This window comes from Ammospiza nelsoni, chromosome 6 (genome assembly GCF_027579445.1).
Source record: "Ammospiza nelsoni isolate bAmmNel1 chromosome 6, bAmmNel1.pri, whole genome shotgun sequence".
NCBI lineage: Eukaryota > Metazoa > Chordata > Aves > Passeriformes > Passerellidae > Ammospiza > Ammospiza nelsoni.
In genome coordinates, this window is record NC_080638.1 from 724,995 (window position 1) to 745,676 (window position 20,682).

The window sequence follows — 20,682 nt, forward strand, 5'->3', positions numbered from 1 at the left end:
GGGCAGCAAGGTCAGCGCGATGTCCCCGCATTCACAAGCGCCGTGTCTGAGTTTGCCGTGGCCTCTGAGGTGGCACGTCCTCCTGTGAACTTGGAGGATATTAATTATCAGCAAAAATAACGAACAGATATTTCGCCCTTATGTTACGCGCGGAGTTTTGTAATAAATAGATGTATGCGCCAAAAGAGAGATTTTTAAAGAGAATTCAATGAAATAGTTAGTGAAAAAATAATTTCACTAACAACAAAAACCCGGCCGTTATGACTAATTACTTTTAAGAGAAAATGAAATTATACTCGGCTGCTCCAATAACGACCTATTTTAATTTCTTTTGTTGCAGCATTTACCCTTTGAATTTTAAAAACATCTCTCCGACGCTGACGATGCCGGCGACAGCCTTGGATGCCGCGAGGGGTAGGAAATCACCGGGAACACAAGGGGCTCGGCGTGTCCTGCGGCAGGTGAGCCTTCCCGGTGCCTCTGTCGCTGCTGTGGCCGCAGGGATGGGAGAGGGTGAGGGTGCGCGGGGGTGACCCCGGTTTGCGGTTGTGGCAACGCGCACGGGACGGGGCCGGTGTGAGAACCCCGCAGCCCCGGGTGATGGATTATCTCGGTAATCCATGGGTAGCTCTGCAGGAGGGCGGCAGGATTCCCCTCCTCGCCCTCGGAGAGAGCGCGTCCTGCCCGCGGCAGGCACGGCGGGGCTCTGGGCAGCGGGGCCGGGTGCGCTCCCGAGCCCTGCCGTGTGTCCTGGCAGCGAGGGCCGTCCGGGATAGCGTGTCCCCTCCGGCCGCCGCCCCCGGGATGGAGGAGCCGCTGTCGGGAGGCTGGGGAGGAAGGAGAGGCTCCGGGCCTCCCCGGGAGCAGCGCCAGGTGAATGTCCCACAAGCAGGTTACTCACAGCGCTGCTGTCCTCCCCCGCCCGCCCAGCTGCTTCCTTCCCCTCGCACTCGGGCAGCTCCGAGGGACGGGGCTGGGGCCGGGCACACGCCGGTCCCGGGGTCCTTGTAAAGGGCTCCCAGCCCTTCCCTGGCCCGGCCCGGGGTGCGGGGGCCCGGGCAGGCGGCTCTCAGGAGCTCCTGGAGCCGCTGGTTGCTCCCGCAGCGGGAGAGGCACCTGGAAAGGCACTTTCCCCTCTCGGGAACGGGGTCCGCCCGGCCCGGCTCGTGTCACCTCCCCTGGTTCCTGCAAGGGCGGAGGCTTCTCCGCGCGGTCCCCGGGGCCTGGGGCTCGCCGCCCTCGGGAATCCCCACGGACACGCAAGGAGCTGGCGGGGGAAGTCAGCCAGCACGCACTTACTGGCCACCTGGACCCCTCTAACATTCCCGCCAGCCTCTCCCAAAGCGGAGGGACGTTAGGGCGAGATTTAGTGGCGCTTGCACCAGGAGAAGGGTGGGAGTGATGTGTAGGGGAGATAGATTCTCCCCCAGCCGCCTCTCCCCCTCCATCCCCGGCCCGGCCGTGCCTCCCCTCCCTCCCCCCGCGCGTCTGCTCCGGCCGGGTTCAGCAGAGCGGGCTGTGGGCAGCCCCTCGGCGGAGGTTGTGTGAATGGAGGATCGGCGTGGCTGACTCCTCCTCCCCTGCAAGCGCCTCTATTTGAGCTTTGCAAACTTGAGGGCGAGCAGGCATCCGAGGTGAGGCGTGCGCGGCGGCTGTGCCCCCCTAGCTCGGACGGGCGGACATTCGTACGGACAGACAGACGCGCAGACACACGCACGCCGCGCTGCGAGCGGGTGCAAGCCCGGAGGCGATCCTGGAGAACAACCTTTCCCTGTCGCTGCTGCCGGCTCCCGCAGGGCTGGACCCGGGGAGCTGCGTCGCGGAGCAAACTTCCCCCAAAGGGCTGAGCTCGCCGGCCTGGTGCCTGCAGCCGGAGCCGGCCTCCGGCTTGGCGGGCAGGGGCCAGGTGTCCTGGAACAAGTGCGGCCCGGGGGGAGACTGGCTGCCCGGCGGCCGGCAGAAGGTCTGCGAGCAGATGGGCTCCGACGTGCGAGACCTGAACGCGCTGCTGCCCTCCGTGCCCTCCCTGCCGGGCAACAGCAACTGCACCATGCCCGTGAGCAGCGCGGCGCAGTGGGCGCCCGTGCTGGACTTTCCCCCGGGGGCCTCCTACGGCTCGCTGGGGCCGCACTCCTTCATCAAGCAGGAGCCGAGCTGGAACGGGTCGGACCCGCACGAGGAGCAGTACCTGAGCGCCTTCACCGTCCACTTCTCCGGCCAGTTCACGGGCACGGCCGGCGCCTGCCGCTACGGGCCCTTCGGCGCCCCGCCGCCCAGCCAGCCGCCCTCGGGCCAGGCTCGGATGTTCCCCAACGGGCCCTACCTGCCCAACTGCCTGGAGAGCCAGCAAGCCATCCGCAACCAGGGTAAGGGCCGCGCTGCCGGCATCGGGGGGCGGCTCCCGAGGAGCCCGCTCAGCCCCGCAGGGCCGCGCCTGACGGAAACCCCGAGCCCGCTGTTTGTCCGAGCCGGGTTTAGGCGAGGCGGCCCCGCCGTGCCTCCCTTCCCTCCCTGCGGGGCGGCCACGTCGCTCCCTTTAGGAGCTTTAGGAGCCGGGAGTTGCTCGGCCCCCACCCCTCCTGCGGGGCAGCGGATGCAGCGGGGGCTCTGCCAGGCGGGCTGGAGCCCCCCGGCCCCCTCCCCGGCCTGGAGCAGCCTCTCGCCTTCGCAAAGGTTTGTTTGGGCCGGAGACGGCGCAAGTCCTGCAATGGAGCCGGGGCCCGCGGCCCGAGAGAATTCCCGCTGCGTATCTCGGGGCTGATGGGGTGGTGGCGGGGGTAAAGCTCCAAACTTCGTCCTGAATCCGAAAAGCGCTCTGTTTTCAAGCCCCTTGTCGAATTAACCTCGGGAGGGATGAGTATTGCCGGGCTGGAATGCTCAAGCGGGGATGCCTCGTCCTTTCTTGTCCGCATCTCCGCGGGCGGGAGCGGCTGTGCCGTAACTGCCCGCGGTGCCCTGCGAGGCTCCCGAGGGTTGAGCGGCCGGGCAATGGGTCACCCGCGTGTGGCACCGGGGGCAGACCTCATCCTTCTTCTTCCAGTGCCCGCAGTGTAAACATTCGCGCCAGGGAGAAAGGAAAAGGGGCCAGAGACCTTTCGGGTGTCGCTCGCCCTCGGGCGTTCAGCTGGCCCCGGAGCGAACGGGGTGTGCCGGGCTCGGCCCGCACTGCCCGGCCGAGGGCAGCGGGGCAGCCGAGCCTCCGGGCACCGGGATGGGCAGAGAGTGCCAGAGGGGCCCCGCCCGAGCGGGATGACCCGGGCCGGGGTCTCTGTGCTTCTAAGATGGGGCTCCCCGCACCCAGCTCGGGGTTGCTGTGCCCTGCGGGGGCAATCGCGTACCCACGGAGGGGCTGGGACACACCGTCCGGGAGGGCCCGGGGGGTTCGGGCTGCGGGGCGAGGGGCAGAGCAGCGGCCGAGGCCCGGGCGATGTTTGCATCGAGGGGCAGGGGCTGTTCGGCGCACACCTGCCCCGGGCAGGGGCTGTTGGGCACACACCTACCCCGGGCAGGGGCTGTTGGGCGCACACCTGCCCCGGGCAGGGGCTGTTCAGCACACACCGAGCCCGGGTTGTTCAGTTCGGCGCACACCTGCCCCGGGCAGGGGCTGTTCGGCGCACACCTGCCCCGGGCAGGGGCTGTTCGGCGCACACCTGCCCCAGCCAGGGGCTGTTGGGCACACACCTGCCCCGGGCAGGGGTTGTTCAGCACACACCGAGCCCGGGTTGTTCAGTTCGGCGCACACCTGCCCCGGGCAGGGGCTGTTCGGCACACACCGAGCCCGGGTTGTTCAGTTCGGCACACACCTGCCCCGGGCAGGGGCTGTTGGGCACACACCTGCCCCGGGCAGGGGTTGTTCGGCGCACACCGAGCCCGGGTTGTTCAGTTCGGCGCACACCTGCCCCGGGCAGGGGTTGTTCAGCACACACCGAGCCCGGGTTGTTCAGTTCGGCGCACACCTGCCCCGGGCAGGGGCTGTTCGGCGCACACCTGCCCCGGGCAGGGGTTGTTCAGCACACACCGAGCCCGGGTTGTTCAGTTCGGCACACACCTGCCCCGGGCAGGGGCTGTTGGGCACACTCCTGCCCCGGGCAGGGGCTGTTGGGCGCACACCTGCCCCGGGCAGGGGCTGTTCGGCACACACCGAGCCCGGGTTGTTCAGTTCGGCACACACCTGCCCCGGGCAGGGGCTGTTCGGCACACACCTGCCCCGGGCAGGGGTTGTTCAGCACACACCGAGCCCGGGTTGTTCAGTTCGGCACACACCTGCCCCGGGCAGTACCGGGTCGCGGTCCCGGTGCCACCGCGCTGCTGCCCTCGGCTCCCGGCCCCTGCCCCATGTAGCAAACTGCAGAGAGGGGTTCCTGGGCCTTGCTGCCGATGCCGGCCGGGAAAATGGGCGGCATCCCTGGAGCTGGGGAGAGGCTCGGCCCTGCCGAGGCCCCGGAGCCGCTGCGAGCCCCGCGGGGTCCCAGCTCCAGCTGCGGGACGGGAGAGGAGCGGCCCGGAGCCGGGACAGGGACTCTGACCGGGAAAGATGTATTTCGAAAGACAGCCGAAAGGATTTTAGACCTTGCAGGGGATTCATAATCGCTGGGCGGAAATAGGGACGAGAAAGCGGAGAGAAGGGCGAGGGAGATAAATTCGAGTTGGCGAGGGACAAAAATAGCTGCGAGCCCGCTCCATCCTGGCGTGCGGGTTTCCCCAGCCCGGGGAGAAACCGAGCCTGTAATGGCCCAAGCCACGGAGCCCACGCTGGGCTCTCCTCGGGCAGGCACGGCACCTGGGGCTCAGCCGCAGCTGTGTTCGGTGACACAGAGAGGGCTCCTACGGCAAGGAGAAATTCGGCAAAGAGTGTTTGCTTATTTTCCCTTTTTTTTTTTTTTTTTTTTTTTTTTTTTTCCTCGTGTATGGATAAAATGTTCCTGCTTTGGCTCTCCTCAAGGTTGAACTCCTTTTTTTTTTTTTTTTTTTTTTGCTTCAGAGGCTCCTCCGACCGTGGGAAAGACGCTACCTTGGCTCTGTGATGACATTTCTGCCAAGTCTGGGATGGGATGGGGTGGGGGGTAGGAAGCTAAGGCTTTGAAACCTCTGCCCAATTTCCCTCTTCTCGTTTGCCTGCCTCTTTCATCCAGCTGGGCTCCTCCAACAACTGGATGCCTCCAGCGGGCCCCGTTCTCCACCAGATGTACAACTTTCAATTATTTTCAGCACATTTTAATCAGGCCTAGTTCTGATAACGCCCTAATTAAAGAGACCTCACTATCGGCAGCTCGGTTCAGAACTCAACTTTCTTATCACATTCCTGAAGCTTTGGGTCAGGCAACACCGGAAAATGCGGCCAAAACCTCGTCCTGCTCCGAGCTGAGTTTTGAAGGTCACCGAAACTCTGTGGCGGGCCAAAAGTAACGTAGAAAGTGTCAGTGTTTTCTGAAAGCGAAAAAAGAGACGGAGGGAAACGGGGGAAAGGGAGGTGAAGGCTGAGCCTCTAGCCTGAGGGCTGAGGGAGGAGATAAGGAGCGAGAAGCAGCTGTGGGATGGGAGCCCGCTGGGTACCGGCCTGTCATCGCTGCCCGGCGAAAGGAGCTCTGCTCCCGGGGTCAGAGCGATGCGAGGCACATCTGGCCGGTCCCGCTCCCATCCCAGCCCCGCGGCCTCCGGGCCGACTGAAAATCGCCGCCAAGGTGAAGGTTTTAAAGCCTTCTGGAGGATTTTCATTCCTCCGCTCCTCCCGCTCAGCCGCGCGGGTTCTGGAGTCCCGCAATGTCCCTGGCCCCAGCCTGGCCGCGGAGAGAAGAGAACGGAGAAGCAACATCCGAATCGCTTTGCTGCCTCTCGGTTCCATTCTCTCCGAAAGCCGCTGTGATCACGGATCGTTCCTGAAGCGCAGACCTGCCCAGCGCCGAGCGTGCGGCACCGAAAGGGAGCCCCAAAACAGCCCCGAGTGCTCCCTCTCGAGCGGCAAAAGCCCAAAATCCCTCTCCAGCCACACGCCCCATCCAGACGGGTCCGTGAGGGATGCCCGAGCTGGAAAAAGCGGGTTAAGGGAGAGGAGAGTGACGGAGAAAAGCGCTCGTAGTCCCTCTGCTTTCTTTCCCCTGCCCGCGTCGGACTTTTTGTTTTGTTTTGGTTGGGGTTTTTTGTTTTGCTTGGTCTTGTTTTTTTTGGTTTTTTTTTTTTTTTTTTTTTTTTAAGAGTGACTCTCGGAGGAGGTTGGTTCTCGGGGTAAATGCTGATGAGCCGAGAAGCCGCTGAGATAATATTACTTTGTAATTACTTTTTTAGCTGAAGTTGTTTAGCCAGCTCCAAGTCATTAATGAAAGTTGGTGTCCAAGCACCTGATTTACGATTCTGTGCCGGCCCGGGGTCAGCAGAGGTGGTCTCTTTCCATCTGAATCTGCTCGGTGTAGGAAACAAAATAGGCTGTTTATTATTTTGGAAGAGCAATTTTCGCTGAAAGGAGGAGTTTTATTTTTGCACGTAATATTCCGCCTCTTTATTGCAGACTCTTCAGGAAGCCGCCCTTAACAAAATAAAAAAAAAGCGCGCAAGATTAAAGGCTGACTTCTAAATTGGAAGCGCCAGATGACTACACCGAGCAGATGGGAATCTTCCACTTTTAATACGAGCAACAATTAACGAAAACATCCTTTTTATTACCGAAACCGAGCTGTTCTCTTTAAACACGAACGAGACTTCCGACTTTGCGCGCCCGGCCGCGGGCTCGGCGCGGCTCTGCCCGCACAGAGAGAGACGTGCGGGCGGTGGCACAGGGGGCAGAGGGGCTCAGGGGGCCCGGGCCTGTCCTTGTGTGTCCCCAGGGGGATCGGAGGGACCCCGCTAACCCCGCTGTGCTCTCTCCGCCAGGTTACAGCACCGTGGCCTTTGACGGCACCCCCAGCTACGGGCACACGCCGTCCCACCCCGCCGCTCAGTTCACCAACCACTCCTTCAAACACGAGGACCCCATCAGCCAGCAGCCCTCCCTAGGTAATTTCTGCCTCCCGAGGAGCCCTGGCACGGAGCCCCGTTGAGCCGCAAGGGTTAACTCAGTGCCGCTCTCTCCGCAGGGGACCAGCAGTACTCGGTGCCTCCGCCGGTGTACGGCTGTCACACGCCGACCGACAGCTGCACGGGCAGCCAGGCGCTGCTCCTCCGGACGCCCTACAACAGGTACCTCGGCCGGCGGGGAGCTGGGCTCGCCCTCCTCCTGGTGCGCGGGTTGCTGCTGGGACGCGCTCTCTCTCCCCCGCATGCCGTTCGAACAGCTTTTCCTTTATGCTGGGAAACGGATTTAGTCTTCCCTTCTCAAAAAAAAAAAAAAAAAAAAAAAAAAAAACCAACCCAACAACCCCCCCCCCAAAAAAAAAAAAAAAAACAAAAACCCCAAAACACCCCCAAAAAACCAAACCAAAACAAAGAAACCCAAAAAAAAAAAAATCCAAAAAAACCCCCCAACCCACCAATAAGAACCAAACCCCAAAAAAGCAGATCCACACGTCAAAAAAACCAAACCGTACCAAGGCAAAACCGCCCCAAACAAACAAACAAGCAAAAAGCTAACAAAACCAAAGAAACCAACAAAAATACCCCCAGAAAATCGGTATCCCCAAACCCGCACAAAACGAAAAAAGGATGCCGCGCCCTCCGTGGCGGGCCCCGCTGTGTCCCGCAGGTTTCCCCGCCGGCCGGCAGAGCATCCCCGCTGCAGGTGCCGGGAGCGGGGAAACGGGAGCACTCCCCGGGCCCGATGAATTTGGGGTTTGCCCTTCCCGAGGCCGGGAAGGTGGCCGAGTGCTGGCTGGGGAGCAGCAGCCATGGGCACAGCGCGGTGCAGGCAACCAAAACGCAGCTCCGACCGAGAGTTTCGTCCTGCGGGCCAAGAGCCGTGCCGATGGCTCCCAGGAGGGGTGGGAGCCGGCCTGCAGGGAGGTTATTTATTGAAATCGGGGCAATAAACCTATGGGATTTCCTTGCTGGGAGAAAGGTGCGTCTGGAACTTTGCCGCGAGCAATGAGATGTCTTTGCCAACAGACGGGCCCGTGGCAAGCGCGGCTTCCCCGTCGGTTTTTTGTTTTGTTGGGTCTGAAGTGGGGGCTGGGCGTTGGAGTTTTACAACGTGTTTAGTGAGTGAAAGAAGTTCCCCAAAAATTTATTCCTCAACTTTTTGTGAACTTGGAGCCAGTCCCGTATCTCGGAGTTGCTAAGTAACTCTCGCACACAAAACAATGTGCGCCTCTGCGAAGGAAGCCGCCGGCGGCTCCTCTTGTAGGCCACTTCTATCACCTCACATTAATCGACACTGGACGTGAGACAACAAAATTCTGTCACTTCCAGAAGCCACTTCGCTAATGAACGTGAGTTGACGTCAAGGGAAGGAGGGAATGAGGTAATGAAGGAAGGAAAGAAGCCTATCCAGGGAGATTAGCTTGCAGAATAATTGGCGGGGCGAACTCCTGCGCTGAAGGGACAGAGATTGCGAGCCGCGCAGGGAAATCTATAAATATGCTTCGGAGGAGGCTTGGGGAGGGCAGCTCCACGGGCAGCGCCCCCTTCCCCGGTCCCCCCGGGCCCCGGGGCTCGCCCTCGCCCCGCTCCTGGAAGCGGCAGCGCCTGCAGGTGTGAACGCGATAGGGGAACGCTGATAGCGTCGAGAGCTCTCTCTTGCATGTGCCTCCGCTGGGGCAGGGGTGAGCGGAGGTCGCCTCCCTAACGCTGCCACCTCCCTCCCAGCGCTGCGCCACGGGGACCGAGTTCCTCCCGACGTCAGCCTTGATCCTGCCCCGCTCGCTGGGAGGTTTACGGCTCACTCCAGTGAGATAAGGATTTAAGCCTTTAAACCTCTCAGGAGCCAATACTGGTGCGTGGGGGTGTGAGCGAGGCAGCGCTTGCTCCACTGTCGAGGGCAGCCCCGGTTGTCCAGGGACGGTAGTAGAAGGGCTGGGAATGTTATTGAGATGAGGATTAGTGGGATTCCTAGGAAGGATGGACTTGAGAATTGGTCAAAGAAGCTTACGTTCATGGTCAGGTTCAGGGAGCAGCCCCCAGGCTGCTCCCGCAGCGGGGCCCGCACAGGTGGCTGAGCTCGGCACGGCCTCCGCTTGTCCCGCATTGAACACATCCAAACCCGCCGGGAAAATGTGGCCCGGAAAGCGGATGGGTCGTTGCGGCACAGAAACGGTCGGGACTCCTTTCCGCATGGCCAACGCCCTGAAAACGACCGCACTGTCCTTAAGCATTTATCTTGATTTGGCAAAATCGTGACTTTTTTTTTTTTTTTTCCAAGACCGTATTTATCCCGCGCCTCCTTCTTGAAGATTTCTTTTGCTTTTCGCAGTTCAGGTCAAGCTCGACAGCTCTGCTTTGTCAAGTGATTGCTCGGTGGCCGCATCCAAGCACCGGGGCTGGCGAGCCTGCCCACTCCGAGAGCGCTCAGGGGATGGGGCTCAGCCCGGAATGGGGGTTTGTCCGTCCCCACACTGCCTGGGGACAACAGGCGCTCCCGTCCGCCTTTGGCAGTGGAGAGGGGTGGGATGTGCTGGAGGATACGAGGTGGGGAATGGGAGGTGGCGCTGCCTCTGCCCCCGGCGGGATGCGGCGGCCGCCGTTCCCCGGCACCGCCTCCTCTCTGCGTCTTTCGGGACGCCCGAACAGCGCTGGTTTGGGGTCCCTCGCCCTCTCACCCCAGCCAGGGCTGCGGCTCCGCTCCTTCTTGCAGCGCCTCGCAGGGACGGCCACCCCAATTTTGGACCAGCAAGGCCCGAGGGGTGATGCTTCGGGGGGCGGAGGGGGAGGCAGAGAGCAGAGGGAGAGGATGCGGAGGGAGACACCTCCGCGTGATGCTCTGGCTTCTCCCTCGTGGCCATCTCTCCAGCTGGGTGCGAGGGACCCTCCCGGCCCCAGCCCGAGCCGCGGGAAGCAGCGCCGAGGGCAGCCGGGTCCCGCCCGTCGGCAGTGCGGGGACACTCGGGGCTCAAGCGCCTCGCCCTCTCTCAGCAAGAAAGAAATGGTTGAACCATCGTAATTCTTAGGCTGGAAGCAAAACGATCCGTGAAATCTCTCGCCCCGGCCACTGCTCGCTCTGTGTTTATGGCCCGGCCCGTGGCCGGGCTGGACGCGGGTGACAAAGCCGCGCAGATCTCAGGCAGGGCTTTGTGGCTCCGTCACAAACGGTGATGCGAACTTTTCTACCTCGCGCTGTTTCATGTAGTAAACATGCTGGATGTTGAAAATTTACTGTGAGTCACACTTGCAAAGACTTTAAAAGTGGAGGAGGCTCGGTTCAGATTATAGCTCTTTCTGTGCAGAGGTCAAGAACTCGGTAATACTGCAGTGCAGGCCAAAACAAACTCTATATGATCTACTACTGGTTTCCTTTTAAGTTCCCTTTTTGCTCAGCGTTGACTTCCTTTTATTCCACTCCAACTTACATTAATCCCCGCTGTAGAAATGTTCCCCCCCCCCCCCCCCTTCCTCTCGTTTCTCTTTAAAAGCATCTTTGTAATGAAAATAAGTTATTTTTAGTGTCTTCTTTGTGGCCGCTCGAAGGGCCAAGGATTCAGATTGGAATCAGCGCAGGCAAATCCCTGGAGCCCTCGCTTTCCTCCTCCCCATTCAAACCCCATCCAAAGCCGAGATTCTGAGCGGAGCTGTTGGTTCCATGAGATCATCTCACGGTACCGTCGATAATAAACCGCGGCGAGGCGTAAATGGCGTTAGGGATGTCCTGTTGTCTCTCGCATGTCAGGTGTGAGGTGTTTAATCCGACCGGGACGTTCTTATCTCCGGGTTAAGGGGCGCGAAGCCCCGCGGTGCTTTAACCAAAGCTCCGGCAATTCCGGACATGGGAGAATGGGAATTGTTCGAGATGGGAACCTCGCAGCTCCGTGGCTCAGCACAGAAATGCCTCCCCTCGTTCGCTGCCGGCTGCAGGCATGGCTCAGACCCCGCTCGCGGAGGGGGCTCGGCTCACCCGGGGGGTGCAATGGATTTGGGGACCCTACCCAGACCCCGCCCGGGCTGCTGTGGGGTCCGGGCCAGGCCGGCACCTGCTCCTCCCTCACTCAGCCCCCGGCTCCAGTGGGAGGACAAGGAGGGGGCGAGGGCCGGGGGTGTCTCCCCGCTCGGGAGACCCCAAACGGGGCGGACAGAGCGGCGATTAGCGCGGACAGCGGAGCGCTGCTCCCAGCGCTTCCCACCACGTCCAGCCTGCCCCACAGCCGCTCCGGGCTCCCTTGCCAGGCTGGAACCGGCTCGGGCTCCGCCGGGGAGCCGCGGCCGCCGCCGCAGAGCCGGGAACGGGGCTCGGGCAGCGCCTTTGGCCGGGCGGGCACCGGGAGAGCTGCGGCGGCACCGGGGCGCCTCGTCCCGGACACCGTCACCCGAGGGCGGCACGGAACACAGTGGCCCAGCGCTGTGACAAGATGAATAAGTGTATTGCTTTATGAAAAAGCAAAGGAGGGGAAAAAAAAAAAAAAAAAGTGGATATTGTGGGGGAGGCTCTTATAAATGAACTGTCAAGGGAAAGAAAGTTAAAGGGAAATCTCCTGCTGTAAATGCATCGGGCGGGCACTTCTAATAAAAATCAGGGTCCTGGAGGAATTAATTACAGCAGCATTACAGGAAGAATTCGTGGAATTGCAAAACGTAGTTGGCACAGACCAGCACGGACTGCTATTGCAAATGGGGAAACTGCAGGAGAGTTTAACAATTCCTGAGCTGATATGCAGGACATTGTAGTAGCATAATAGCACTTCAGACACACTAATGAATAATAGTGTCCAGTGATACTGACAAATGATATTACGCATACTTCGAGATTGAAGTCACTTAATTTGTTTTTATATGCAAAAGCTTCCCACTGGATTCTGGCTTTTTTAGGTCGCTTCTACCTGCCACGAAGTTAAAAAAAATTTAAAAAGGAAAAAGAGAAAAAAGGATATAAATTCACGCCGTAAACCCAGCGAATTTAGGTGTAATTAATCAGCGGGGAGACTTGCGTTTATTGTGAGCGGCGGTGCCGGGCATCAATCACCGGAGGGGCCGGGGAGAGCTTGGCCCGGGGGAGCTTCGCGGCCCCGTGGGGACCTGTCCTGCAGGGAGAGCCTGCAGCACTTCCTTGGCCCTGCGGGGAGAGTGGGGAGAGCGCTGCCGGGGCTCCGTGCCGCTCGCTGCTCCGGGCGGGGAGCGGGGAACGGGGAGAGGAGCGGGGAGCGGAGCGGGACAAGGCGCGGCTGCGTCCCGGCTGCCCGCGGTGTGTGCCGGTCTGGAAAGAGCGGGACAAGGCGCGGCTGCGTCCCGGCTGCCCGCGGTGTGTGCCGGCCGGGAAAGAGCGGGACAAGGCGCCCTGCATCCCGGCTGCCCGCGGTGTGTGCCGGCCTGGAAAGAGCGGGACAAGGCGCCCTGCATCCCGGCTGCCCCCAGTGTGTGCCGGTCTGGAAAGAGCGGGGCAAGGCGCGGCTGCATCCCGGCTGCCCGCGGTGTGTGCCGGCCGGGAAAGAGCGGGACAAGGCGCCCTGCATCCCGGCTGCCCGCGGTGTGTGCCGGTCTGGAAAGAGCGGGGCAAGGCGCGGCTGCATCCCGGCTGCCCGCGGTGTGTGCCGGCCGGGAAAGAGCGGGACAAGGCGCCCTGCATCCCGGCTGCCCGCGGTGTGTGCCGGTCTGGAAAGAGCGGGACAAGGCGCCCTGCATCCCGCGGTGTGTGCCGGCCGGGAAAGAAAGAGCGGGGCAAGGCGCCCTGCATCCCGGCTGCCCCCAGTGTGTGCCGGCCGGGAAAGAGCGGGGCAAGGCGCCCTGCATCCCGGCTGCCCGCGGTGTGTGCCGGCTGGGAAAGAGCGGGGCAAGGCGCCCTGCATCCCGCGGTGTGTGCCGGCTGGGAAAGAGCGGGGCAAGGCGCCCTGCATCCCGCAGTGTGTGCCGGCCGGGAAAGAAAGAGCGGGACAAGGCGCCCTGCATCCCGCGGTGTGTGCCGGCCTGGAAAGAAATAGCGGGATAAGGCGCCCTGCATCCCGGCTGCCCGCGGTGTGTGCCGGCCGGGAAAGAAAGAGCGGGGCAAGGCGCCCTGCATCCCGGCTGCCCCCAGTGTGTGCCGGCCGGGAAATAGCGGGGCAAGGCGCCCTGCATCCCGCGGTGTGTGCCGGCGGGGAAATAGCGGGACAAGGCGCCCTGCATCCCGCAGTGTGTGCCGGCGGGGAAAGAGCGGGACAAGGCGCCCTGCATCCCGGCTGCCCGCGGTGTGTGCCGGCCCCAGCGCTCAGCTCCGCTTATCGCTCAGCCACTCCATTTTTCTCCCGCTTGTCAAGCCCCTCTGTGTAGCAACATCCATCACGAGTCACGATAGCTGTTTCACTCCGTTACCCACGTGGTCTCTCACACTCCTGGTTAAAACAGTTAACAGATTTGAGTTTTTAAAACAAATAATCCTTTGCGTTACCCCGCCGCGCTGCTTGTATTCGTTTAATTCATTTCGACGTATCAATATCGGATATTATTTTTCGGGAAGGAAAAAGTTTTATGTTTTGATTTCCAGCTCTTTACAAAGTGTCAGGCTAGCAGATTTTAAATGTCTTTTCGAGCCACAGAGTTTCTTTTATTTTGTTTAATTTTATTTTTAAAAATTCGTAATGCATCGAAAAAAGGGATCATATAAAACAAATTCACTTTCTACTGTTATATACTTAGAACAAATAACAAAGAAATCGTTGACATTCTGATGTTTTGGTTTTTATTTGATAGCTGCAATTTTAGTCCTAACCCTACATCTTTTCACAACAGCGACAACTTGTACCAGATGACCTCACAGCTTGAATGCATGACATGGAACCAAATGAACCTGGGATCCACACTGAAAGGGTAAGGAGCTCTGTTCTCTCCTAACCTGTTGCCCTAGTGAAGCTGCATCGCTGAGCTAACTTCATCTTGGATTTTTGAATTCGAAAAATTGTACGGGAAAAAAAGAAAAAAAAAAAATACTGTCCGGTCCTGAGAGTGGCTCATCACATTGGCGTGTTTCTGATGATCCTTGCCCCAGCCTGAGCAGAGGCCGTGCCCGCAGCTCTGGGTGTGCCGGGCTCCGGTGGCACCGGGCAGGGCAGGGCAGGGCAGTGCCCGCAGCTCTGGGTGTGCCGGGCTCCGGTGGCACCGGGCAGGGCAGGGCAGGGCAGTGCCCGCAGCTCTGGGTGTGTGGGGCTCCGGTGGCACCGGGCAGGGCAGGGCAGGGCAGGGCAGGGCAGTGCCCGCAGCTCTGGGTGTGTGGGGCTCCGGTGGCACCGGGCAGGGCAGGGCAGGGCAGTGTCCGCAGCTCTGGGTGTGCCGGGCTCCGGTGGCACCGGGCAGGGCAGGGCAGGGCAGTGCCCGCAGCTCTGGGTGTGTGGGGCTCCGGTGGCACCGGGCAGGGCAGGGCAGGGCAGTGCCCGCAGCTCTGGGTGTGTGGGGCTCCGGTGGCACCGGGCAGGGCAGGGCAGGGCAGGGCAGGGCAGGGCAGTGCCCGCAGCTCTGGGTGTGTGGGGCTCCGGTGGCACCGGGCAGGGCAGGGCAGGGCAGGGCAGGGCAGTGCCCGCAGCTCTGGGTGTGTGGGGCTCCGGTGGCACCGGGCAGGGCAGGGCAGGGCAGTGTCCGCAGCTCTGGGTGTGTGGGGCTCCGGTGGCACCGGGCAGGGCAGGGCAGGGCAGTGCCCGCAGCTCTGGGTGTGCCGGGCTCCGGTGGCACCGGGCAGGGCAGGGCAGGGCAGTGCCCGCAGCTCTGGGTGTGTGGGGCTCCGGTGGCACCGGGCAGGGCAGGGCAGGGCAGTGCCCGCAGCTCTGGGTGTGCCGGGCTCCGGTGGCACCGGGCACGGCAGGGCAGGGCAGGGCAGGGCAGGGCAGTGCCCGCAGCTCTGGGTGTGCCGGGCTCCGGTGGCACCGGGCAGGGCAGGGCAGGGCAGGGCAGTGCCCGCAGCTCTGGGTGTGTGGGGCTCCGGTGGCACCGGGCAGGGCAGGGCAGGGCAGTGCCCGCAGCTCTGGGTGTGTGGGGCTCCGGTGGCACCGGGCACGGCAGGGCAGGGCAGGGCAGTGCCCTGTCCCGGTGCCCGGGCCCCTCCCGCAGCCGTGGCCACTTGGCGCTCCGCTCCTTGAGCTGCCGCCCCTTCCTAGCATCCCTCTTCCCTTTCCCTGCCTCCGCCAGGCCCCGCGTCCTGTGTCCCGGCCCGGCCGGCTCCCTTTTCCTTCCTCCCGGCCATTGTCGCCCTCCCACCTGCCGGGAAGAGGCTCCGGCCCGCCTCCCCCGGCGCTTCCTGCGCCCGCCCCGCCAGGAAGGCTCCGAGGCGCCGCGGGGCCCCGCCGGGGCGGCGGGCAGCGCTCCGGGGCTCCCATCCCCGGCGGAGCAGCGGGGCTGCAGCGCTGCCGCATCCTCACCTCGGTGCGGCCGTGAGCGGCAGAGCCGCCTTTTGGTGTCGGCCAAGGGAAAGGCGTTGTGCTCAGAGCGGATAATTCACTGCTCCGAGCAGATAACCCGCTCTGCGCACTCCCCCGCTGAAGGAGGTGTTGGGGTGTTCTCAGTGTCCAAGGTGTGCAGCCTCTCTTTATCAGCAGAGGCTGATAAAAGCCTGCACAGATCTGTGCTTTCACCCATAGATGTGGAAGTCTTGTTCAAGATGGACTTTGTGTACGCTGCTGTACTGCGATAAAGGAAAAAAAATATTGTGGGTCTCCTTGTAGCTCCTAAAGCAGTGGTGTTTGAAGGTTAGAGGGATAGTGTAGTAAACTGTATTGAGGTGAGCAAGGGAGCTGAGCCTGAAGAAATCCATCGAGGAGGTTTGTTCTGGTTAGAGAAGATCTCAAAATCCAAACTGTCTGTATTGAGGTGAGCAAGAGAGCTGAACCTGGAGAAATCCATCAAGGAGGTTTTTTTTTTCTGGTTAGAGAAGATCCCCAAATTCTACACTTGTGCACAGTTCGCCGTCTTTGCTGCCTATCCCCTCTTTTTAAAGGTTATTTCCTACTTTTCTTTTATAAGTCTTTTTGGTTTCCTCTTGAAACTGGAGCCTTTAAAGATCAGTCATTGCAATATTAGACACTGTTTTGTCTCTTCTGAAGAAAATATCCTGCAAAATGGAGAAACACATCAACCTTGACCCAGGTCCAAGTTATTAAAGCAAGGAAGAGGTTATTCTTTGGGGAACTCAGTGAAAAAAAATAAAAAGTCACAATAGAAATATTAAAGGAGTACTGAACAAAATAAATGGCTTCTTACTTGTCCAGCAGTCAGACTGTTAGCAGTGTAAAGTATGTGACCTAGGATGCATGAAAAGGGGGAAAGAATCAAGATGAATGATCTATGGTAAAACAAAGCTGAAAGTTTTGGTATAGGCCAAGATTGTAGAATCTGTGGAAAATCAGTTCTAGACATAGCCTCATCACTGGTAATATGAGCCAAAATAGTTATCTGTCTTTTCTGGCTGAGAGTTACAATACACAGTACCTCCAATCTCAGTTGCCATGAACATAAGGTATTCTTCCCAAGATTTACATCTTTAAAATATATGAACTGTTCATAAGTGATTCCCAGGCGTTTAGTGTTTCAGATGCTTTTCTCAATCTCCTAGTTGTAATTTAAGAATTTTGGAGTCAATCTTCCTGTTGAAATATGGAGCTTCTAGATTCTGTCCAACGATGACAGTCCTGTTTAGCTCCTTGCCTTCAGTTCTCCCCAGCACTTCTTCCTGGCTTCAGTGAGACTTTTGCACATTCTAAGAAGGAAGAAAACGTTGCCAGTAAGTTCTGCAAACAGTTAGAGAGCTCTACAGTTACAAAAAGCTTGTGGGTCACACACTTTATACTTGACAGCAGACCAGGTCAGTAGCTTGCTTTTCTGGGTTCCTGTTTAACATGAGTTTAACAGACTGAAATGAAGCTTTTGCAGTGCAGTTTAGGTGGAGTTAGTTGGCAGTTTCTGTGCTGAAGTTGTTTAGCAGTTTATCTGACAGCATCCTGGTTCTAGCTCTTGTAAAGAGCCAATATTTGAGGGATCAGCTCCAGAATTAAAAGTTTGAAACTGGGCAAAGAACACTGTCAGGTGGCCGAAGCTGATTGTGAAAATCATTCCTGTTGAGTTGCAAGTTTATGGACTTGTGTGTCAGCAGCAGCAGGAGCCTGGCACCTGAACTCTTGAATGATTTTATCTGCTCAGAGCCTGCTGCAGCCTCTGGCTTTAGGGCCATGGAAAATTATTTTTCATTCATGGATATTTTAATGTTGGATGTTGGAACTGAGAGCAGGAAGTTTCTGTGTATGAGTGGAGTTTGGTCTGAGTGCTTTCAGTGGGGGTAAGCATCAGGAATTTGTGGAAGGCACGGCCTGAGAGAAAGGCAGAGGTGGGCAGTGAAAGGTGTGGAGCAGAGATCCTGGCCAGACATTTCTGGATGGTGAAGAGAGACACCTGAGGTGGGCTGAGATGTTGTCTGAGACACCTGAGGTGGGCTGAGATGTTGTCTGAGACACCTGAGGTGAGCTGAGATGTTGTCTGAGACACCTGAGGTGGGCTGAGATGTCTGAGACACCTGAGGTGGGCTGAGATGTTGTCTGAGACACCTGAGGTGAGCTGAGATGTTGTCTGAGACACCTGAGGTGGGCTGAGATGTCTGAGACACCTGAGGTGAGCTGAGATGTTGTCTGAGACACCTGAGGTGGGCTGAGATGTTGTCTGAGACACCTGAGGTGGGCTGAGATGTTGCCTGAGACACCTGAGGTGGGCTGAGATGTTGCCTGAGACACCTGAGGTGGGCTGAGACGTTGTGTTCTGCCAGAGTAGAGCACTGTGATGGGCTGGCAGGGGAAGGGGAGAGCTCAATCAGAGCACAATCAATTTGGAATTCATGACCCAAGTGGAAATCTAAAATGCAGATTCAGGTCACTTGGACTGCATGGGAGCAGCAGTGGCTTGTCTTCTTCTCAAGGGGCAGCTCTTGGCAGAGGGAAGGCCATCCTGGGCCATCAGACATCCTTTTGGTTTGTCAGTGAGCAGAAACCCCCAGAACTCATGGCTGCAGCCTTTTCCATCTGCTGCCCTTTGGCACCACTGTTTGCTGACGATTTGTTCCTCGTTTGTGGTATTTGGTTTGGAGCTGCTGGGATCAGATTTATTCTGTTGCAGGAAAGTCAGTGGGTCTCAGACATCTCAAAATTAGTGTTCCACATTAGTGGACACTTTTGCCATTGGTTTCTCTTTCATATTTTTGTGTTGCTTTTTAATTTGTCCAATATGAAAAGCGCTGCTTCCTTCCACAGCAGTTCTAGAGGAAGATCTCAGGGAATAAACCCCTCCTTTATATTTTGATGAGTTAAGTGTAAAAATGATATGGAAATAACTGATATCAAGCAGAAAGTGATACAGCATGGTAGAAAAGAAGTGTAGCTACATTCCCAACAGCAAGACTCCATGTAATTTTCTCTTCAGCTGCTCGAGTAAAAAGCTTTGATCCAAATTTCTAGCAGTCATCTGAAATCAGGCATAGAACCAGACAACATTTTGGTTTTCCTCTTTTGGTTTTGCTTGGATGTTAAACACTCAGCATGTTCCATGGAAATTGGTGTTTATTGCTGTTTTCTCAGGCTCCCTGTAAGGAATATTTGGTATGATCTCTGTAGAACACTATTAAAACCACATCTTAAGCAAGGCAGGGAAAACCTTTCTTGTTTAGGAGTGGTTTGTAAAGGCTTTTCTGTTTAGCTTTGGTGGTATTATTAGTAAAATTTGGAAGTGTGAAACTTGGGTTCAGTTCTGCAGTCAAGATGAGCTGAAAATGAGCAATAACCTCCAGTAACATGGAATTTATCCTTTCCCACCAGTCTTGTCCTGAAGGGAAGGGTTTGGTGAAATCCCGATTCCAATCAGGTCTGTGGTAAAAAATCCCAAACCAAAGAAACACAAAGATCCCCTGAAAATTCGGAGCCTTCCTTTCATTAGGCAGCTGACTCTCCCACTGAGGATGGCAGAAGGGCTCAAATCTGTGAAACTGCATTTTTTAATATTCCTTTGCCTTGAAAAGGGCAGATAAAAATGCAGCTTCATACTCCACCCTCCATAATAGCATCAGACAAAAACCAGGCAGAAACAGGACCTTCTATATAACTAATAAGGATCTTTTTCTGTCTCCATACATGTTTTTCCCAGGGTGCTAGGATGGTAAATATTTTAGCAGAAGGAATTAACTCTACTTCTCTTCCTTTATGTTCTGTTATCAACGAGACTAGCCCACACCCTCACTTTGCCTCATTTTTGGCTCTGTTTCTAAACCCTAAAATTCCTGTTCCTGCAGTGAAACACAATTAAATTGAAGCTTAATGTGGTGCCTGTTTTATGTAATCTTGCTTTCTGGCTTTTTTTTTTAATTCTTCCAAGTCTGAATCTCATGAATCAATGTGTATTCACGTTTCATCTGAAATTTTCTAGCTCCCTTCAGTGTGTCCTAAAGCTTCCCTTTTTTGGTTTATGAAATAACAATAAAAAGCTTAACTCTTCAGATTAAGCTGTAGCTGCTTTATACATTGGACAGGCAATTTCAGTTTTACAAAGTAAAAATGGTGTGAGAGAGAAATTGCAGCTTGATTATTTTTTTAAAATATTCAGATTAGAATGTCATCTTTTATGAGTTTTTTTTTTTATAACCACTTAGATTGATACAACTCTCTAAAGCTGCTCTGTTTTTCATCACACATTCTCATCTGTAAACCCTTCATTTTTATTAATCTCTGTACAATCTGTACAACTCTGAGATTAATCATTTTAAAAGAGCTACTCTGCGAGTGTTAAGGATTTGCTGGGCTAATGGTAAATGCAAGTGCTTCTAAATACTCCACAGCACAGAGCTCTTCCTCTGCAAGTATCAGCCTTTGTTTCCCAGTTATCTAGAATTCCATTTTATGGCTGTGCTTCCAGCTCTGGCTGTCTAGATCCAAAGAACAAAATACACTTTTTTTCACCAGCTAACCCAAACTCTAAATATTTGCAGTGCATTTCTGGCTCTGAGCAGTTCTGATTGAAGTTACAGGGAGTTGTATATTTACAAATAATGGCAGAGCTGGACTGAGTGAGGCCAAATCCTTCAGTCCTTGCTCAAACAAAAATTTGTGTTGGATCCTGGCAGGGCAGTTTGGCTGCATCTGGTCCTGCTGATTTTTGAGTCCTTTTAGGACCTGCAGAGGGATCAGCCCAGCGTGTCTCCTAAATGTGACTCTGGGCCTTACTGGGAACATTTTCTGTTTTTTTTTTTTTTTTTTTTTTTCTGCTTTTAACTCAGCTGAGCTTATAAGGCATTGTCTCTTTGCCTACTTTAACACAGAGTGCCTGACTAGAAAAGATGAAAGTTAAGGACTGTGCTACCCTCTGGAGATTTCCATTTAGTTAATGTACTGCGGGTATAAATTCACCAGTCACTTGTATTCCTCGTGTATGTGGCATTGCATTATCTCCTGCATGCAATAAAGCAGGGTTTTGAGTTTAATAATGGATCTAGATTTGTATCTCCTCTTCTATCCCTGCCTTTATTGTGGGATATAAACTGCAGCCATGTGAAACAAGCCAGCTGTGCCAGCTGTGATGTACACCCTGTGGCATAAATCATGGCTAAAGCATGGAGTGAAGAGGCTGGAAGGGACAGAACTCTAATTTCCCCACAAGGATGCAGAGTGAAGGCTGAACTTCAAGAGAGCA

The 20,682-nt window shown here is 57.0% G+C and overlaps 1 protein-coding gene across 3 annotated transcripts in view; it reads left to right on the top strand.

The window, feature by feature from the left end:
• Positions 1–1,835: 1,835 nt before the first annotated feature.
• WT1 (WT1 transcription factor) overlaps positions 1,836–20,682 on the top strand; it is a 36,675-nt gene continuing 17,828 nt past the window's right edge. For all 3 annotated transcript variants that reach the window (XM_059475274.1, XM_059475273.1, XM_059475275.1), the window contains exons 1-4: positions 1,836–2,366; positions 6,865–6,987; positions 7,068–7,170; positions 13,771–13,848. In XM_059475274.1, the coding sequence (XP_059331257.1) occupies positions 1,976–2,366; positions 6,865–6,987; positions 7,068–7,170; positions 13,771–13,848 (695 nt within the window). In that variant the 5' untranslated portion in view covers positions 1,836–1,975. The remainder of the gene's footprint in view (positions 2,367–6,864; positions 6,988–7,067; positions 7,171–13,770; positions 13,849–20,682) is intronic.